Genomic DNA, 19766 nt, shown 5'->3' on the forward strand with positions numbered 1-19766 from the left:
TCACACCTGCCAAGGTCTCTGAAGAATAAAAATGCCCAGTCCAAATAATCACTAGATAGGTACTAGCTTCAGATCATGACATTTCTTGTTTAAGACTGATAGTGCTACCCTGAAAGAACTGTAAATATTTTTCATGCTACTTTCCTTGGAGTAACAGGAGAGATAAAACTGAAAACTGAGTGACAATCCTACTGTGTGGAAAGACTGCTGAAGGATAGTAAATAACCTAAAGTAACAAAAATAGATATACCTTTCCTCCAAATCCTTCAAGGTTGAATTCCTAGCTGCTTCTTTGCTTCATAATGACCTCATTATGTTCTATATTTTGTATTCCAAACAAGGCTGATGCAACAGCATGAGAATGAAATAATCAGATGGATCCTGTGAACCATGAGCACCTCCTTTTCCCTTCCAAACCAGCACTTAGCAACCCTCAAAGGCAAAAAAACCCCACTGGGCATGGAGAAGAAGGGAAACAGATAATAGGGGAACTCAACCAAAATTGTCATTCCTCCTTCTTGCATGAGCAAGGATTCTGGAATCTTTGCTACCACAAGAGGGAGTAATATTGCTCAGTTCCCTTTCCTCACAGCAACCCTTGGGCCTGGTGGCTTTCTGTCCAAGGTCTCCCCTGAGGCTTAGCAATGCCTTTTGAGAAGGCTCAGATGGCCTTCAGAAGAGATGATGGGGAAAGATTTGCCCTGTGCTGATGGTTCCCACTGGCTACTTCTGTATCCTCTGGCTTCAAACAAGCCTTTTACAGATACCCAATCATTTGATACACTGAAGGCATATACAAATGAGCAAGATCATAATCTGCTGGCCCTCTCCTTATTCTCCATATGTTTGTTGTAAGTTCAGCACACCACCCTGGGCACCAGCAGTACACTCATACTCCGTACGCTGACAACAAATGACTTGGAATGCAGCAAATGTGATTGGACACTAATTCTACTGCACCTGAGAATCATTTTTGTGTAGGGTTTTCTAAAAATATCCACTCCTGCCCTTTGCATGCTGGAACCCTCCAGTACAAGCCCTGATGTCTTTCTGATAGAGCTGCCTGACTTCCGTTGCATACATACATGCAAAGCATCTTTTCAGCCCATTCCATGACTTATCAAGAGTTCAGAATCTTCAGGCAATTGTCATCTCTTGCATTTCAATTTCTATTTCCATTATAGCCCTCTAGAGGCTTTCAGTTGAAATAAGGCCAACACTAACATTTGTAATAGGTGTGAACTTTCTCTTTCAACTTGGAAAGTTTCAGCTGAACATTTTTAATTGTAATATATATATTCAGAAAAAGGAAATGAACTCCTAAAAGGCAAGTTAACAATCAATAGGATACTGGCAACATAAGACCCTTAAAGGAATATAAGTTTGGAATAAGTGTGCAATTCCATACTTATAGTCAGTGGGGACTTCGCTGATTTAAAGGAAGTCAGGATATTGTCTTGAAACACCTGTTTGAGATAATTTACGAAGCTCTTGCCAAAAGTTCCTGCTTTATTACTTCAAGAGTGAAGTGGCATATCACTTGAGCGCTTGAGAAATAGGATGTCCAAAACAGAGCGCTTGAGAAATAGAGTGGGTCTTTTCACCAGCCTCATCTGGTTGTCCTCCCACACCCTGAGTACTTCCAATTTGCCTTAACTCTGCTCTTTATGCCCCACCCCTCTCAGCACTACCCTACCTCACAAGTTCTTTAAAGTGAATGAGAAAGAAAAATACATCAATTTATATTCAATAGTTAGTTAAAAAAAATCATCACAAGTTCCACCCTTAACTCCATTCTCTTCCTTGATCAAACAATCCCAGCGGCTACAGACATGGCAACATTCTATAAAAGCATGTCTGGGAAGTTATTGTTTACCCAGGGCTTTTTTTGTAGCAGGAACTCCTTTGCATATTAGGCCACATCTCCCTGATGTAACCAATCCTCCAAGAGCTTACAGGGCTCTTCTTACAGGGCCTAATATCCAAAAGAGTTCCTGCTACAAAAAAAGCCCTGGTTTACACCTATAATTACTGGGACTGTCAAAGTACATAACAGTGGATAGACTATTTAGAGAGTATCTAGAATTTGACCAATGAGGTCTGGTGTTCCCGCCCTGGGGACAGTGCGACATCATAATTGACTTCCATGGTCAGCAGAGATTCACCAGATGCAATGTTGTTAACTGCCCCTTTAAAGAAGTCAAGATAAGAAGAGATTGAACCTCCTCAGCTTTGCTCAGCCAATTTGATTTCCTGATCTCCCCCCTTCCCAGTCTGACATTGACACTTTTTATCTCTAGAGCTCTGCCCATGCTGGGCAAGCCCAGCTTCATTCCACTCTTTTCAGAGCCTTGCTGCTTTCTTAACCCCTTCCAGCTGGGTTTGCATAAGACTGCTACTGTGTTCTCATGAAGTGCCCTCCCCTATCCTAAACCATCTGCTGCCTTTTGCCACACCTGGAGTAAATGGAGCCTCCTCTGGCCTCTACTGCTGCCTTTGTACCACATGTGGATGTTCCAATGTCCACAAACTTCACCTAACCTACCTCATAGAGTTGATGTGAATATATAATAGGCATCTTTCCTGGCATGTGCCATATGTTTTAGGAAAGTGGAAAGTGCCAGGTGGGTTCTTGCCCAGCATGGCTTCTGATCAGCCACTGGAGACCTGATTGGTTGTACAGATTAAAATAACATTGCTTTAGTGATAACAGCCACCACACTGCTGGTTATATTTTCTATCTCACTCCAGTGTATTTACACCTCTTATTCATTGCAGTTCTGCTGGGTGTACATGTGACTCTACTTCCAACAGCACCCATTTTGTGGTTATGCCCACCATCCTGTTCCAAAGATACCCACAACATTAAAAATGTTGAGGACCCCTGTCATAGAGGAACAGTTAGATGGAATAATAGAACACTCTCACCATGGAGAAAGAGAACACCCTCACCATGACAATATGCAGGGGTGGAATTCTAGCAGGAGCTCCTTTGCATATTAGGCCACACCCCCATGATGTAGCCAATCCTCCAAGAGCTTACAAGGCTCTTTTTTGTAAGCTCTTGGAGGATTGGCTGCATTAGGGGTGTCTGGCCTAATATGCAAATAAGCTCCTGCTAGAATTCCACCCCAGACAATATGTATGTCCAAGTTAACTAGATTGGAAAGGTCTCTGCTGTTAGGAGCTGTTCAGTTTCACCATAAGCACAGCTAATATATTATGCTTAACCGTTCCTACACTTTGTCTTCTGCTAAACATTACACAGCTGCTTATTTGGGTCTGGGCAGGCACGCACTTCAGATTTCTCCCAAATGACTGTTAGGTGTCTGTGATCTTTCTCTAGCAGCAAAGTGCTTTCAGGAAGACCATCAATCAGGGCCTATCTATACATTTACATGAGTGGGTCTTCGAACTTGGATAATTTTCTGATGTTTGAAGCAGCCTTAAGAGAATTATAATAGCATTATACAGAGTGAGTCCTTTCCCCAGAAATAATGAATAGGTAGAAGAAGCTGATTGGAAGGCATTCCTTCCAGGCAGCCATTAATTACCAAAGCAAGCTCTCCATCTTTCCTCAGTCTTCATGGTTACCGTGGATAGAAAATGAAAACAAACAAAGGTAAAGAGAATTTAGCACAAGGTGATGCATGTGGAATTGGTATGCATAAGGCACTTTCAGAGAATCAGCACACAGCAAATTAGTTGGCCATCTCCTGGTGTTCCACTTAGCTTTTTAATTACAGATGGGGAAGAATATTTCCTTCCACAATGATACAAAGCTGTTTCCATTACGAATATAGGTCTGACAAAAAACAGCCACTATCACCCACTACACTCTTTCTCTTCTTATGGCTAGCGTATAATGGAGAAGTCAAAATGTCACTGAATTAAAAACACGCACACACACACATACCTTCTTTCTGCTTTATCTTCTGTGATAAGAAAACCAATATTTCAGTAGAATGCAATCCACACGAAGCCAGGGATTCATCACATTTAGCTCAAGGGAAAACCTTTTCTCCTTGAGTCACTTAATCGGTTGGACTATCATCCATTTCAAAGGAGCAATTTCTTAACTCCTTTTATCCTAAACATACCTTTAAAGGGACATTCCCAGATATGATGTTAATTTCATTGTGGGGACACATCTGAAAAATTCTAAGACCACTGAGCGATGTTTTGCGAAGACAGCGCTGTTAAAGCAACGTTGGGTGCATGCTTTGAGATGCACACATACATGCAGCACATAATCATTGATCTTCCCCTTCTTTGATGGCATGTTGTACTCTACAGATCCATTGCTACAGATACAGACAGGTTTTCACCGGGACCCCAAATAGAGTGGGATAATAAAATGTGCAACATCTGCATTAACTAGTTAATAGAGTGCTCTTGAAATAAGTTCCTTGTCTATTGGAGAAAAGAAGGACAATTTAAGCTGCACCATCTAGGCAGCAATTTCTCAACACCGAAAACGGTTTTGCAGACTTCACAGTAAGCAAAGTAAACAGCTCATTCCATTTTAATTCTGTATTATTAATAATAGACGGAGGGCATGATTCAGTTCATATTCTAAAATAGTGCTGTGCATAGAGCATGATTCGTAAGCCTTTCATCCTCATCCCCCATGCACAAAGGTACTGCTCTATGCACACACCTTTGACACCAGGTCCTGTTCAGTACCCTTTCCCCTCTTCAAGCAGAGAGCTGAACATCTCAAAAAGGTGAGGGTTCAAGTAAACTGGCTTGATCCCAATTTTTTTTAAATTAGCTCCTTCAGAGTATTTCACACTATATTCCAATCATTGTAAAGTCTTCTTTTACCCTAATCTTGGGGGCGCCATAACCAACGTCACACAGAAGCAGCTGGGAGAGGGGATTGCCTCATATAGCCATTGGAAGAGACAGCGTCAAGCAGGCAATCCTTGAAGAAGGAATATTTAATGTGGGCAATGCTCTGAATGCTAAAAGAGCCACCAGATTGGAATGTTTGTGTGGAGCCATTACGACAGAAAATTATTGTGTGTTTTGCTTTAGGATAAGCTAAAGTGTGTAAAGAACTATCTGGGGAGCAATATGAAAAACCAGTTGACACTCAAAGGAAAACAGGAAAAACCTGGATTTACGTATTTCATGTTCTGTAACTCGGCATATGCACCTTATTTAGTTCGTTCTCTAAAAGAGTTATTTGCCTTTGTATTTCCCCCGAGTTTAAAAGAAAGCGTGATAATGCTTTGTTGAAATTCATACCCAACATGAAAAAGCTTACTTGCTTAAGTTTCTTTAGGTCTTCATCAAGTTCCAGGTTGTCCAAAATAACAGCAACAAACAAACTCAGCAGAATCTACAAAAGAATGGGGGGAAAAAAAATTACTGACAACACAATCGTTTCCTCAGGGAAGTCAATAAGAATTATGCAGGTGACACCAAGAAGATGGGATTTCATTTCCATTGCATTGTGGTATGTAGTAAAATAAGCACTTAATGTACACTGCATTTCGCAGTATTTAGTTTCACTTGGCCTCTCGCCTACGCTTGATGTGAATTCTTAAATACAGAATGAAAATAACAGTTCTTTCCAAGATGGGCATGTGAAAAAAGATCTCCATAGAGTACCTGTTCCTCCAGTATCTCTCAGGGCAAGCATGTGGGCACATACATATATGAGATGAGCCATTCCAGTGAATGGCCATTTTGTGTGAAGCAGTTTATCCACTCCATTCAGTCAACTTGCATGCAGAGTTTGCCTAACGATGGATTCAGGGAGAGTCCAAATCCCCACTCTGTCAAGGAAGCTTGCTGGATGACCTTGGGCCAGTCACGTATTCTCAGCATAGCCTGCCTCACAGGCCTCTTGTGAGAGTAAAATGGAAGAGAGAAGAACAATGTAAACCACTTTGAGCCCCAACTGGGAATATGCAGGATCAGGGCTTTTTTTGTAGCAGGAACTCCTTTGCATAATAGGCCACACAGCCCTGATGTAGCCAATCCTCCTGGAGCGTAAAGTAGGCCCTGTACTAAGAGCCCTGTAAGCTCTTGGAGGATTGGCTACATTGGGGTGTGTGGCCTAATATGCAAAGAAGTTCCTGCTACAAAAAAAGCCCTGTGCAGGATATAAACGAAGTATATAAACATACACGGGGTTGCAAAAAGTCAGACTCGACTGTGCGACTGAACAACAAATGTTGATATAATGTTTGCTTGGGTAGGAAGGGAAAAACATGGTATGAATTTATCCTATGTGGATTTGTCCTAACAGAGAAGAATCATACCCTTGTAGCAGCAGGAATAGTAAATTGGAAGGTGTAGAAAATGAACTGGGAGCTGTTTATAGGACTCCTCTTGAGAATGAAATAGAGGGATTAGATGGGGGATGTGTTCATCTATTGTGTGTAAGAACTGAATTTTTGAGCTACAGTCTGAAGTTCTACCTATAGTCTTCCAGGGAATTTTCACAGTGGTTTCCTCCCCAGCACTCTGCCATCTCTTTGCCAGCATCTTCCTATTCAACCAAAGTTCATGTTTTCAGTCCTACCACACTAGCAAAACAGAAGCACAGACAATGGCCATGCTACAGCTAAAGAATTTGGGACCTTCCACTGTGTATTCAAAAAAATTTGGGAGTGGGCAAGGTAAAAGTAAAGGTAGCCCTCTGTGCAAGCACTAGGTCATTACTGACCCATGGGGTGACATCACATCAAGACGCTTTCTTGGCAGACTTTTTATGGGGTGGTTTGCCATTGCCTTCCTCAGTCATCTACACTTTACCCCCAGCAAGCTGGGGACTCATTTTACCAGCCTTGGAAGAATAGAAGGCTGAGTCAACCTTGAACCGGCTACCTGAACCCAGCTTCTGCCAGGATCGAACTTAGGTCGTGAGCAGAGCTTGGACTGGAGTACTGCAGTTTACCACTCTGCACCATGGGACTCTTGACTGGGCAAACCCTCCTTCAAATAAAGAACAATCCCCTGTTATACCAGTAAATGGTTTTACATGCACTTAAAAACAGTAACTTTTTTATCATTTACATGTAGGCAATTACGTTTGTGGCTTTAGATCTGTGTGGCGCACCACCTGAGGGAAAGGGTTCAGGAAAGCAGGGGACAAGGGGAAGTAATGTTCTAGTAAGGGAAGAAGCTGCTGCAAGGACAAATACATCTTCCCAGCAATAAAGATCGCTTTTACCTGAATTGCTATGCTAGCCATGAAAGATGCATAATGACATATGAGAGATTAGATCCATAAAATTAAAAGAAGGGAAAAAAAACATGGGCAGCATATTTGGCAAACGCAGAACATCTCAAAAAAGGTGTCTTTTAGATTGTACAACAACAAAAAATGCAAAAAAAAATCATCTCGGGCCTATTTTTGACTGTGTCCCTAAGTATAACCATAATTAAAAACTATTTTTTTTAAACGATCAAGAGGTTTAGCAGTACCTGGTGGTTTAATATGTGATTAGCTCCCATCTCTTTAGCTAAGAATGACAGGCACACAATGAAGATTTTCACAGAATGTCAAAAACAAATCTAGAGCGCTGTCACAAAAGAACATTTAAACCTCAACTTATTATTTGTTTAACTTCCTCCATTCTGTTCTGGATTTTAATAACATACTTCACTCCTAACACAGCCCCCCCTCCCCAAGCTTAAATTCTATTCCAGCTTCTGCTGTGAAAATTATTCGCTTCTCTTTGGCTCTTCACAAGCTCTGTTTCCAAGTGCATACAATTAGCACTTCTGAGCTCTAGCCTTCCTTCTCATTCTGAGAACTGGAACTTATCATTTTCTGCAACGTTTGCCTGATCCTTTATCCACTTGTCACTGTCACTGCCTATTCTTAGGGCTGTGTGTAGGCAATCATATTTGGGGTGGGGATCAATAGGAGCTGTTCTCTCCTTAACACAACAGGGGTGCTAGCCCTGTTCTTTCAACAGTGGTCAGGATCACTGTACAAAAATGAAAGTGTCATAAATATCACTACATCTGGCATAATCTTGCAGTGTATGAGGTAGAGAAACTCATTATTTTTTTCTAAGAAGAGTTATCCTCCAGAAGGGAATAGAAAATCATAACATGAGGATCTTGAAATGGTAGAATTTTTCTACAGTCTCTCTGTATGTAAACTGTCATCATGTCACAGCTGACTTATGGTGACCCCTCAAGGGGCTTTGAAGGCAAGCGAGAAGCAGAGGTGGTTTGCCATTGCCTTCCTCTGCAGAGTTTTCCCTGTTGGCTCCCATCCTAGTAGCAACCCTGCTTACTTTTCAAGATCTGACAAGCTTGGGCTACCACGCTGCCTTCCCTCCATTCTACAGAACCGACCTGAATTATTATTTTCTTTCTATGAGCTAGATTAGGGGTCCGCTATCTTACTCAGCATATAGTCATTCTTCGAATTTTGAAGATATGTAATAGGTGCCACCACAAAATGGCTGCCTTGAGGTGCCAGGCATCAATCATAAAATACTGGGAAGGGGCCAGTCAAGCAGGATCCTATGACAGAGGCCATGGTTTCTTCATGGGTGTTCTCTGCTGACACAAAGCTTATGCCTCTTGGACTCTTCAGAAGCACCTCCTGCTCCAGTGAAGTGAAGTGAAGGCAAGCCGGGTTTTTTTTTTTTTAAAAAACAGATGGGCATCTGGGAACCTACCAGCAGGTGCTATGTTGGGGGAATCACTGGACTACATGAATACGCATAATAAAATAGATGTACAGCATTCACAGTTTCCCAAACTTTAAAAAAAGCAAAACATTTTTAAACATCAAAACAGTTCAAAATAAGCACCTGTACCAGAGACATCTCTTTAGGGATGTCATGGACACTATAACTAGGTATCAGTGATACGCACCCAAACACATAAATGCTTCTGGTGGTGGAAAGGGCTGTAAAATCTCAGCTGACTTATGGTGACCCTACAGGGTTTTCAAGGAAAGAGATATTCAGAGGTTGTTTGCCAATGCCTGCCTCTTTGTCAAGGAAAGAGATATTCAGAGGTTATTTGCCATTGCCTGCCTCTTTGTCAAGGAAAGAGATATTCAGAGGTTGTTTGCCAATGCCTGCCTCTTTGTCAAGGAAAGAGATATTCAGAGGTTGTTTGCCAATGCCTGCCTCTTTGTCAAGGAAAGAGATATTCAGAGGTTGTTTGCAATCGCCTGCCTCTTTGTCAAGGAAAGAGATATTCAGAGGTTGTTTGCCAATGCCTGCCTCTTTGTCAAGGAAAGAGATATTCAGAGGTTGTTTGCCATCGCCTGCCTCTTTGTCAAGAAAAGGGATATTCAGAGGTTGTTTGCCAATGCCTGCCTCTTTGTCAAGGAAAGAGATATTCAGAGGTTGTTTGCCAATGCCTGCCTCTTTGTCAAGGAAAGAGATATTCAGAGGTTGTTTGCCATTGCCTGCCTCTTTGTCAAGGAAAGAGATATTCAGAGGTTGTTTGCCATTGCCTGCCTCTTTGTCAAGGAAAGAGATATTTAGAGGTTGTTTGCCATTGCCTGCCTCTTTGTCATGACCCTAGTCTCCCATCCCAATACTAGCCAGGGCCGACCCCACTTAGCTTCTGAGTTCTGACAAGATCAAGCTAGCCTAGGCTAGTCAGGTCAGAGTATAGATGCCTCTATCATGCTAAAATAAAAATTGTGACATTTATAGTGATTTGTTTCTTTAAGAAATACATATTCTGCCTATCTACTTGAAAAATAATAAATAAATAAAAGTAATAAATAAATAAAACGCCTTACAAATACACTAAAACAAGCTTGTTAAAAACCTCTTAATGATAACACAAGATTAATAATGATGGAGTTTACATAAAATAGCAGCTTAAAACATATGGAAGCGATAAAACCTAGTGGCTATTAAAGGGCATCTAAAAGACAGTAATGAAGGAATCAGGCAAAGTTGTCCTTGTGAGGGAATGCCAGATCAAAATTCCTCTCACGGGTAGCTATCTGCCTCAAAGAAGAAGACAGGGAACCTTGAGAAGGCCTTAAGGAGATTATCTCACGGTCTGGCAATTTCCAATGGAAGAAGACTGTCTTCTTAGGTACTACTTTGATTCTATACTATTCAGAACATTACAGGTTAAAAGCAGGACTTTGAAATAAGCTCCATAACACTGGAATCCCTGAAGATTAAAGCACTGAAGAGTGATATCCCCCATAGCAAGCCCCCATCTGGCTGCCAAATTCTGAACCATATGAAGTTTCTGACTAGTTTTCAGTGACAGTTCCTACTACAACACATTGAAGTAATCAAAGGGAGATGGTTAGACTATCAGAGTATGAACATCTGTGGGAAGATCAATCTCTTTCCAAATAGGGACTCAGCTGGAACACCATGTGAAAATGGAAGTCATTTCTGAGTCCACCATCAGAGGTGACTGTAGAGGCATCCCCAAGTTCTGAACTTGTTCTCTTAAAGGGAATCCAGTACAGGCTAAACACCATGCAAATATGGAAATACAAAGGGGTCCTCAACCAATAGCACCTTCACTTTGTCTGCACTGAGTTTTATTTTACTAGCCCTTATCCACTCCATAATAGACTCCAAATTCACCTTTATGACATTCATGCTGACATCTGGATGAAGAAAGAGGAGGGGGAGATTGGATTACACCCTGCCCTTCACTCGGAGTCTCAGAGTGACTTACAATCTCTTTTCCCTTCCCTTCCACACAAAAGACACTTTGTGAGGTAGGTGGGGCTGAGAAAGCTCTGAGAGAACTACTCTTGAGAGAACAGCTCTGAGAGAACTTGTGACCCAAAGTCACACCAGTAGATGCATGTGGAGAAGTTGGGGAATCAAACCTCGTTCTCCCAGACACTGATGTCCCAGATTAGAGTCTGTGCTTTTAACCACTACACCAAACTGGCTTTCAGGTTAAAATGACATCCCAATATAACCCAATGAAACAGCCACCCCAAAGCTATTCTAGAAGCTATTCTATAATCCCCACTCCAGTCTATATTTAATTTGATCAGAGACCTTTTCTCTTGGCATGCAGAGTGTGTTTCCAAGAAGAAAGGCCCAGGAAGCAGCAAGGACTCTGTGAAAGCACACCAGCTCTATCATTTTGTCTTCTATAACTAGGTGGTTCCATCTATCCCTAGCAATGTGGAGAAATTTTGGACTTAGCAGTCACAACTCCTGAAGCACTAAGGGAACCCTTAAAAACTGCTTTGCTAGTTAGGCAGATGCAAAAGAAAGAAAAAAGAAAAAAAAAGATTCCCCCCCCCCATGTTTAGCATACCCTTGAAAGATGTCTATTTATTGTCCAACAAGGAACAAATCACACAGTGATCGAAACCCAACAAAGAGAAGAAAGAAGGCTTAAACAAAACCTTTATTCATACACCACATTAATTGTTAGTTAGTTTGTTCTGTTAGTGGGCATGCTGTAGCATAATGACATTTCCCATGTGCTCATTTGGGCATCATACAACAGGAAAGCATTGTAATACATTCTAATTAGCAGTTGGTGTCCTGAAGTTTTTTATGCGTCAGCCTTCAATTTAATTACAGCTAGGAGGAGGATGAAATCAACTGCAGAGTGTCTCTACATGGTAAGTGTAAGTTCCTGCTTCACTGTGATTGCTGGTCAGGAGGAATGCTCCTGGTGATTAACAATTATAATATTAGCTTACAAGAAGAAGTAAGGCCTTGTTTAAAACCTCATTGTTTTAACAAACAAACACTAGGCCACCAATACACCACAGAACCAAAATTCATATCGACATCAGAGAATTAAACAAGTTTCCCTGAGCCAGCAAGAACAACTCATAGACAGAAGGAACCAAGGTTGTCTTTGCCCTTATGAGATCCCTACATCTAGAACCCAAGTGGTGTATGGAGCTCAATGGACTTAGTTTTTCATCACAATGGTACTCACTCTACAGTTCATGGAGAGCCGTAGTCAAAATTATCATCAACTCAAAGAGCCAGGTTTACTTATATTTCTGGCATTAGGCCTACATCTCTGAGAGGTGTGCCTGTTACCTGGTTTTGTGGTGGTACTCATTTGAAGGGAACAAGGACTTGCAAAGTAGATTTTGTAAAAACTGGCAAATCCTTGTAATTCCACTCACAATAATGGGAATGGAAATGGTGAAACTTGCAGAGGAAGACCACCAAATGGAGCGATAATTCTAAGCCATGATGGTTGATTCTCTCCTACAATTCCCATCCTTCCCTCCAGCTGCTTTTCCTTTAGCTGGACTCAACTGCAGTTTTGAGAGCCAGTTTGGTGTAGTGCTTAAGTGTGCAGACTCTTATCTGGGAGAACTGGGTTTGATTCCCCCCTCCTCCACTTGCACCTGCTGGAATGGCCTTGGGTCAGCCATAGCTCTGGCAGAGGTTGTCCTTGAAAGGGCAGCTGCTGTGAGAGCCCTCTCAGCCCCACCTACCTCACAGGGTGTCTGTTGTGGGGGAGGAAGACAAAGAAGATTGTGAGCTGCTCTGAGACTCTGAGATTCGGAGTGGAGGGCGGGATATAAATCCAATATTAATCCAATATCTTTGGAGCCTGGCTGGGCACCAAAAATAATTTAAAACATAACTGGGTGGCTTTGCAGGGGAGAACTGGTCAAGGGGAATGGTTAAAATCTCTCTCCTGCCAGCTGTTTCTTCCTGGGAAGTTTCTCTCACTTATACAGGTATAACAAGGGAAGTACGGGGTTTGGAAATGTATTAATAGAACTTCATGGGAACCAGTATGAGAAATATTTTGAGAGTACAAGCAGCAGAATATTGAGCAGAAATGTTGAACAGTATGCAACTTACCAGAGTAGCAAAGAGGTGATAAAGTATGAAGTAAATAGCAACAACAGGTGCCCACATATGCCCTACAGCATTAAGGGTTTGATCCATGACATCTACCCATCCTTCTTGAGTAAGTATCTGGAACATTGACATGAATGCCTGAAAGAGAAGACAATCAAACACACAGTACAATTAAATATGTTACAATGAAACTAGTAACATACAAGCAATATTTGTGGTGTGACAACTCTATTGGCCAAAATTATGATGGCCACTGGGTTTCTCTATGGATATTGTCAAACTAAACTTCAAGTCTCTGTTACACTCTTTAAAGACTTCAACTTCCACCGAATTCTGATTATTTTGTGGAGAGCTATTATGATGATTTCTCCAACGTATTATGTCACATTGGGGGGGGGGGGGGGCTGCAAAACATGCAGAGGGAGAATCCCACTCCCCCCAATCACTGTCCAGATAAATTCCCTTGGAGTTCAGCCAGAGCAGCAGTGGTGTCTGGGAAGTGCTCCAAGCTCAGAAGAACTGCTGGGCTTTGCTGCTGCTGTGGCCTGGAGTGACTGGGCCTCACTTCAGCCGGGCTCGGAGTGGCTGATTGGCTGTACTGTGGCTGAGCTCAGAGTGGCTGATTGGCTGCACTGCGGCTGGACTCGGAGTGGCTCCTGGGCTCCATAGCAGCCATGGCCAGGCCTGCCAGCATTTCCCAGCATCTCCTTCCTTTGACATTCAGAATCTACTTCCAATGTATGTCCACATTTCCAAATGCCACAAATTCTATCTAAACACACCCCCTTATTTAGGGGGACCAAGGTTACTCTTTGCAAATGTAACATTATGGGTTTGCCCCTTGTATAATTTGTGACTTTTTTTTTGTCCCTGGGAGGAGTCATAGGATGTGACTGAGAAGAAAAAAAGAAGAAAAAGAACAGAGACTGAAGGGGGGGGGGGAGAGAAGAGAGGTTTCTAAAGAGAAAGGAAAAACAAGTTATCTGAGGAGGACTGTCGAAACAGAGTTACACCCAAATCCAGGTGGGCAGCCATGTTGGTCTGAAGCAAAAGAACAAAGTTAGAGTCCAGTGGCACCTTTAAGACCAACAAAGTTTTATTCAAGGTATGAGACTATGTGTGGAAGTGTGTGTCTCAGAGTGACAGCTAAGTCTTTTGAAATTAAATGCCTCAGGATGCAACTCTGTTTATGATTGAACCGTAAATTGTGCTGCCTGGTTGAGTTTTTGTGCAAGCATGCCCTAATTTCTCCCCCTCTTTATTGAATAAGCCCATTTTTATTGTGAGTTCTATTTGTGAAGAGTAAAAGGTGATTCCCATGGTCTATTGGCTTTGTTTCAAAATAGCATTTTCCTTTCTTTTGCCTAGTGGCAACTTCCCCCTGGATGCAAACAGTAGAAGTTAGTGTGCTGGTGACATTGCTGCTTTCTCCTTTTCATCCACGTCTGGCCTGGAGATCTCCCAGTGGTACAACTGGTTTCCAAATGACAGAGATAGATCCCCTGGTGAAAATGGTAGCTTTGGCAAGTGGTCTCTGAGGCATTTTTTCCTGAGCTTCCTCCCCTCCTCAAACCCCACCCTCCTCAGGCTCTACCTCCAAAATCTCCAGGTATTTCCTAACCTGGAGCTGGCAACCCAAGCTACAGGTGGTGGCAGAAACTGGGGTTACATCACATGTGGAATACATGAAGTTTAATTCCCCCCCTTCTGGATTTGTACCACATGTATATCAGCTGCTTAAAAATTAGTCAAAAGGAAACCTTTCCCTCTTATATACTTTCTTCACAGAAAATAAATGGCGCAAGTGTTCTATGGTGCCTCATTTATTTTTAGAAGGAATAAATGTTGCTTTGAAACAAATGCTAGATAACCTTTTCATTTTGATGAAAACCAAACCTTCCATTTGAAACATTCTTTATTCTAATGGCATCCCAATAGAATTTAAATCTTTCCTATTATTAAAGTTCACTGCATTGGAAAGCACCAGGTTTAAGAAAATAATAAGACAGTGTACAGTGGTTTTAAGTTCAGCAAGTAGCAATCTTTTCTTCAGAGCAAGATATTTTTAGTTGAAAGTACACTTTTCACCATTTATGCTAAAATGAATCTGAAATGCAGCTATCTATTTGACAGAGCCAACAGCTGTGAAAATGAGTCCTGGAGATGTATGCAAATGGAAGGTTTTTGAATTAATTCACCTTATATGGGAAAAAAGCACCATGCAAATTTCTTTGAATTTTTTTAAAATTCCTCTTTAGTATGACTTTTCTGATGTTGGTAGTCAAATAGAGTCTTCATCCTCAAATATGTGACACAAACTAGCACGTGTTGAAATACATCAAAGAAATCTAATATTTCTGTTCCACCAATTGAACAAGCATTGGTTTAGTTTTACTAAATCTTGGATTCGCTGAGGTTAAACACAAAAGAGTTGCCTATTCAGTGGGAAAAGTGATGAAGGCTGATAATTTCTTAAATGTCCATTTATGGGAATGAATGGGGATTGCTTTGCAATGTTCCATCATTGCTCTTGCTCCATTTCTAACGCCTCTCCCATTCTGATGCTATGAAGATGCTAGTTTTACCTAACCCACTACACACTGTGGTAGCATATTGCTACCATTTCTTGCTTGCTTGGTTCTTATATCCCACGTCTCAAAGTGGCTTACAATCTCCTTCCCTTCTTCTCACCACAACAGGCACCTTATGTGGTGGTGGTGGGTCTGAGAGAGTTCTGACCAGGCTCGTAGTTACAGTGGGGCCCAGGTCCAACATTTCAACCACCCCCCAACTGTATGGCCCCTCCATTGGAGGGCCCCCAATCGGTTTCCTTTGCTCAGCACCACTCTGAACAAGTAGTAGCATTGCTTCTGGTCTTTTCACTTTCCCCCCTCTGCTTCCCTAATGCAACATCCAGAGCAAAGGGGGGGGGGCAGTCTTTTTGCAGCCAGCCTTCCGAGCACCCAACTTCAGTTCAAGAAGTCTCTATCTCTCTGAGAGAGGAGTGCATAAGAAAGGGGTGGGGGGAGTGGAGCTGCTGTGCTTGCCCAGGTGAAGGGGGTTAGTTTGTGGAACTCAAAGCAGCTTACAGTGCCTAGGCCACCAAACAACAAATCCTGCTATGGGCCCCACCAAACATGAAATCCTGGCTACAGCCCTGGTTCTGACAAGGAAGTCCAAAAAACAAAACAAAACAGCCATGAAACACTCGCTTAGAAAAATAATTTCCCTAATCCAAACTACCTATGCTATAATGCTAAATGGCACCTACAAGGGGTCCAGTATATGTGATCGAAAAAGAATCACACTATGTGGAGGAGTAGGACATGCATTTAGTTATGCAGATGACCAAACAAGTAACTTTTATTCCTCCTTCCAAAGAGCTCAGGACAGCATACATGGTTCACTCCCATTTTAATCTCACGACAATGTTTGTTGGGGATGTAGGTTAAACTAACAGACAATGATGGACAGAAGACCATCCATTGAGCTTCATGACAGAATGGGGAAGTGTGGGAAGCAAACAGGGATACTTCCTGCTGCTGCCTTTTTAGAAGTGATCCGTATTACCTCTGTTATGGGGCTTACAGTTATTCTGAGGACATCTTCCATTTTGAAAACTATCTTTCCTGGAAACATTAACAGATAAGGTTGCCAGGTCTGATTTGGTAAATATCTGGGAACTTTGAAGGTGGAGCCAGGAGCAAGGCTGCGACAAGCATTCAGAAGGGAGTTCTGGCCATCACATTTAAAGGAACCACGCTCCTTTTAAATGTCTTTGCTCCACTGGAAATAATGGAGGATGGGGGCACCTTTTGGGGGGCTCATCGAATTGAGCCTCCAGTCCAATATTTTTGAAACTTGAGGGTTTTTTTGACAAAGGCACCAGATTCTATACTGCCTCAAAAAACAGCACTCCACAGAGCCACAGATACGCATGGATCAATTCACCATTATACCTTATGGGACCAGTCTCCATAGAGTATAATAGACTGCCTAGTGGACATCCCCCCCTCTTCTGATAACCCTGAAGAGGAGGGAGGGCCTCCAAACCAGGTGACCCCCTACCCCCAAATGTGGATTGGTAATGCTACCAACAAAGCAAAGGGATGGTGAAGCATAAGAGATGAGATGTCTGAATGGGGTGTTTATTCTATGCTACAAATAAAAATTTAGCAATTAAATTAAGACATGTTATAAATAAAACTGGTGGAACTAATCAGGGCTTTTTTGTAGAAAAAGCCCAGCAGGAACCTATTTGCATACTAGACCACACTCCTTGACGCCAAGCCAGCTGAAACTGCGTTCCTCTGCATTCCTGCTCAGAAAAAGCCCTGGAACTAATACAAAGTAAACAAGTATTCAATAAAAACATTTGATTCCACTATAAAAAATTTATAATTAAAATTCAAAATACAAAACTAACCAAGAGGTGTCAGAACTGTACTATGGATTTTCAAAACTACTGCAATATACTTAGCAGCAGCTTCTGTGACCCTTGCCATCAACTACAAGAATATTTAAAAGATGTGTAATTCAGGTATCAGCAATCAGCAGCTCGTCTTGCATAATGGGAGAGGAGGAGGAATATAGTGTCTTCTGAGACATGGAACATCATGTGTCGCAGAGACTCCAGCTTCTGAGGAGAAACTCTAGAAATTTCTGAGACGTCTGACATAAATCTCCCAGGATGTCTCATAGATTCTGTGCACCTTAATACGGGGCAGCATGGAGCTTCATTTTAAAGGATTGTATTTTGGCTGTTATCTCTGTCATTCTGTAACAGAGTTTTAAGTGTGCCTACCAGGAAAAAAAGACTCCCAAGTTACAGTTTTATCTCAATTAAGGAGGCTACCTCAGCAAGCAACAGAAACTGCGGCACGGCTGTTAATGGGGTTGCCGCGATTGGAGCACATTCAGCCAGTGCTGAGGGAGCTGCACTGGTTGCCTGTTGTGTTCCGAGTTTGCTTCAAGGTGTTGGTATTAACCTTCAAAGCCCTTTATGGTCAGGGACCTGCCTATCTACGGGACCGACTTTCCCCATATATCCCCCAGAGAGCACTGCAATCAGGGACAAAAAATCTGTTGTCTGCCCCTGGCCCAAAAGAAGCCAGGCTGTGTGTGACAAGATCCAGGGCTTTTTCGGTGGCAGCACCAGAACTTTGGAACACCCTTCCAGAAGCCATAAGGGCCCTGCGGGATTTGTCTGCGTTCCGCAGGGCCTGTAAGACTGAACTGTTTAAACAGGCCTTTGCTGTTTGACTGAAAAAGGGCTGCCACCGGACATCTTATAGAATGCTGGCGATCACAGTCGAGAATTCAATACCGCCTATACTGTACTGAAACAGTGCTATAGAATGGTTTTAAAATTGATATAAGTAAATTATGGTTTTATATGTTTTATTGGATTGATTGTATTTTATGATGTTGTAGCCGCTCTGAGTCCGCTTGCGGAGAGGGCGGGATATAAATTGAAATAAACAAACAAACAAACAAACAAACAAATAAATAAATAACTGCAGACTTTCAGAATGCAGAGAAATTAGCATACAAGAGTTAGTAAATGTTTGTTTGTATGCTAATTTGCTGCTATTTACAGATCTTACGTATCTCGGTTATACTTATTTCAGAACACTTACACTTAATATACATCTTGACTCTAACTAAGCCTTCCTGGCAACTAAGCCCCCCCCCCCCCCCCGCATTTGTAATGCTTGAGGAAATTTATTTCAATGTATCTGAAGTGTGCATGCGCACAAAAGCAGAATACCCAGCTTATAAACTTATACTCAGCAAGCTTATATGTGGAGAACAATCTACTGGTGATCTCTGACCTCAAAGATATCCAGCTGTCCTTGACCTGGTGGAGCTCTCTGCCAAACACCACCAGAGCCCTGTGGGACTTAATGTAATTCCACAGAACATGTAAGGCAGAGAATGTTCCACCAGGCTTTTAGTTGAGGACAGCAATGGTTTTCATCATGGTTGGTACTCTCCTCTCTGCTTCCATCATTTTTGCTTTGGCCTCCTCCTTGCCCTGCCCATGAGATGGCAACATAGTCTGGAGTGGGTTTAAGACTAAATCAGCGACACCATCTGGAGATTATTTAATAATACAGGAATTGACTTATTAATTTTAACAATCTCATGCTGAAGTTTTTAGCTTATGTTGTGCATCATCCAAGGCCATAGCCAGGATTTCAGGTTTGCAGGAGGGGCACATAGCCACAATTTTTGGTTGGGGGGTAGGGGGCCAAAAATGACATCACAAAGACATTAAATTAAAATCTGGGTAGGCTGGCTGGAGAAACATCTGCAAGAAATTGGTGGTGCCAGCCAATTTCAACTTGAGTGAGGGTGGAGGGGCCACTTACTCTCTGGGCCCCACCATAGTTACAGGCCTGACATTACTCAGAGCCCTGCAGGGTTGTGGTAGATAACTCACTGAAAATGTCAAGACAGTGTGCGACTGCAATAAAAAAGGACAACGCCATGCTGGGAATTATTAGGAAGGGAACTGAAAACAAATCAGCCAGTATCATAATGCCCCTGTATAAATCGATGGTGCGGTCTCATTTGGAGTACTGTGTGCAATTCTGGTCACCGTACCTCAAAAAGGATATTATAGCATTGGAAAAAGTGTAGAAAAGGGCAATGATTAAAGGTTTGGAACACTTTCCCTGTGAAGAAAGGTTAAAACGCTTGGGGCTCTTTAGCTTAGAGAAACGTCAACTGCGGGGTGACACGATAGAGGTTTACAAGATTATGCATGGGATGGAGAAAGTAGAGAAAGAAGTCCTTTTCTCACTTCCTCACAATACAAGAACTCGTGGGCATTCAATGAAATTGCTGAGCAGTCAGGTTAGAACGGATAAAAAGAAGTACTTCTTCACCCAAAGGGTGATTAACATGTGGAATTCAGTGCCACAGGAGGTGGTGGCGGCTACAAGCATAGCCAGCTTCAAGAGGGGATTGGATAAAAAT

The 19766-nt window shown here is 42.1% G+C and overlaps 1 protein-coding gene across 2 annotated transcripts in view; it reads right to left on the bottom strand.

Moving 5' to 3' along the window:
* NALCN (sodium leak channel, non-selective) overlaps window positions 1–19766 on the bottom strand; it is a 290882-nt gene that overhangs the window by 89751 nt on the left and 181365 nt on the right. For both annotated transcript variants that reach the window (XM_060233672.1, XM_060233671.1), the window contains 2 exons: window positions 12783–12920; window positions 5273–5347 (listed from right to left, as the gene is read on the bottom strand). In XM_060233672.1, coding sequence (XP_060089655.1) covers window positions 5273–5347; window positions 12783–12920 — 213 coding nt within the window. The remainder of the gene's footprint in view (window positions 1–5272; window positions 5348–12782; window positions 12921–19766) is intronic.

Source organism: Heteronotia binoei, chromosome 3 (assembly GCF_032191835.1).
Source record: "Heteronotia binoei isolate CCM8104 ecotype False Entrance Well chromosome 3, APGP_CSIRO_Hbin_v1, whole genome shotgun sequence".
Classification (NCBI taxonomy): Eukaryota; Metazoa; Chordata; class Lepidosauria; order Squamata; family Gekkonidae; genus Heteronotia; species Heteronotia binoei.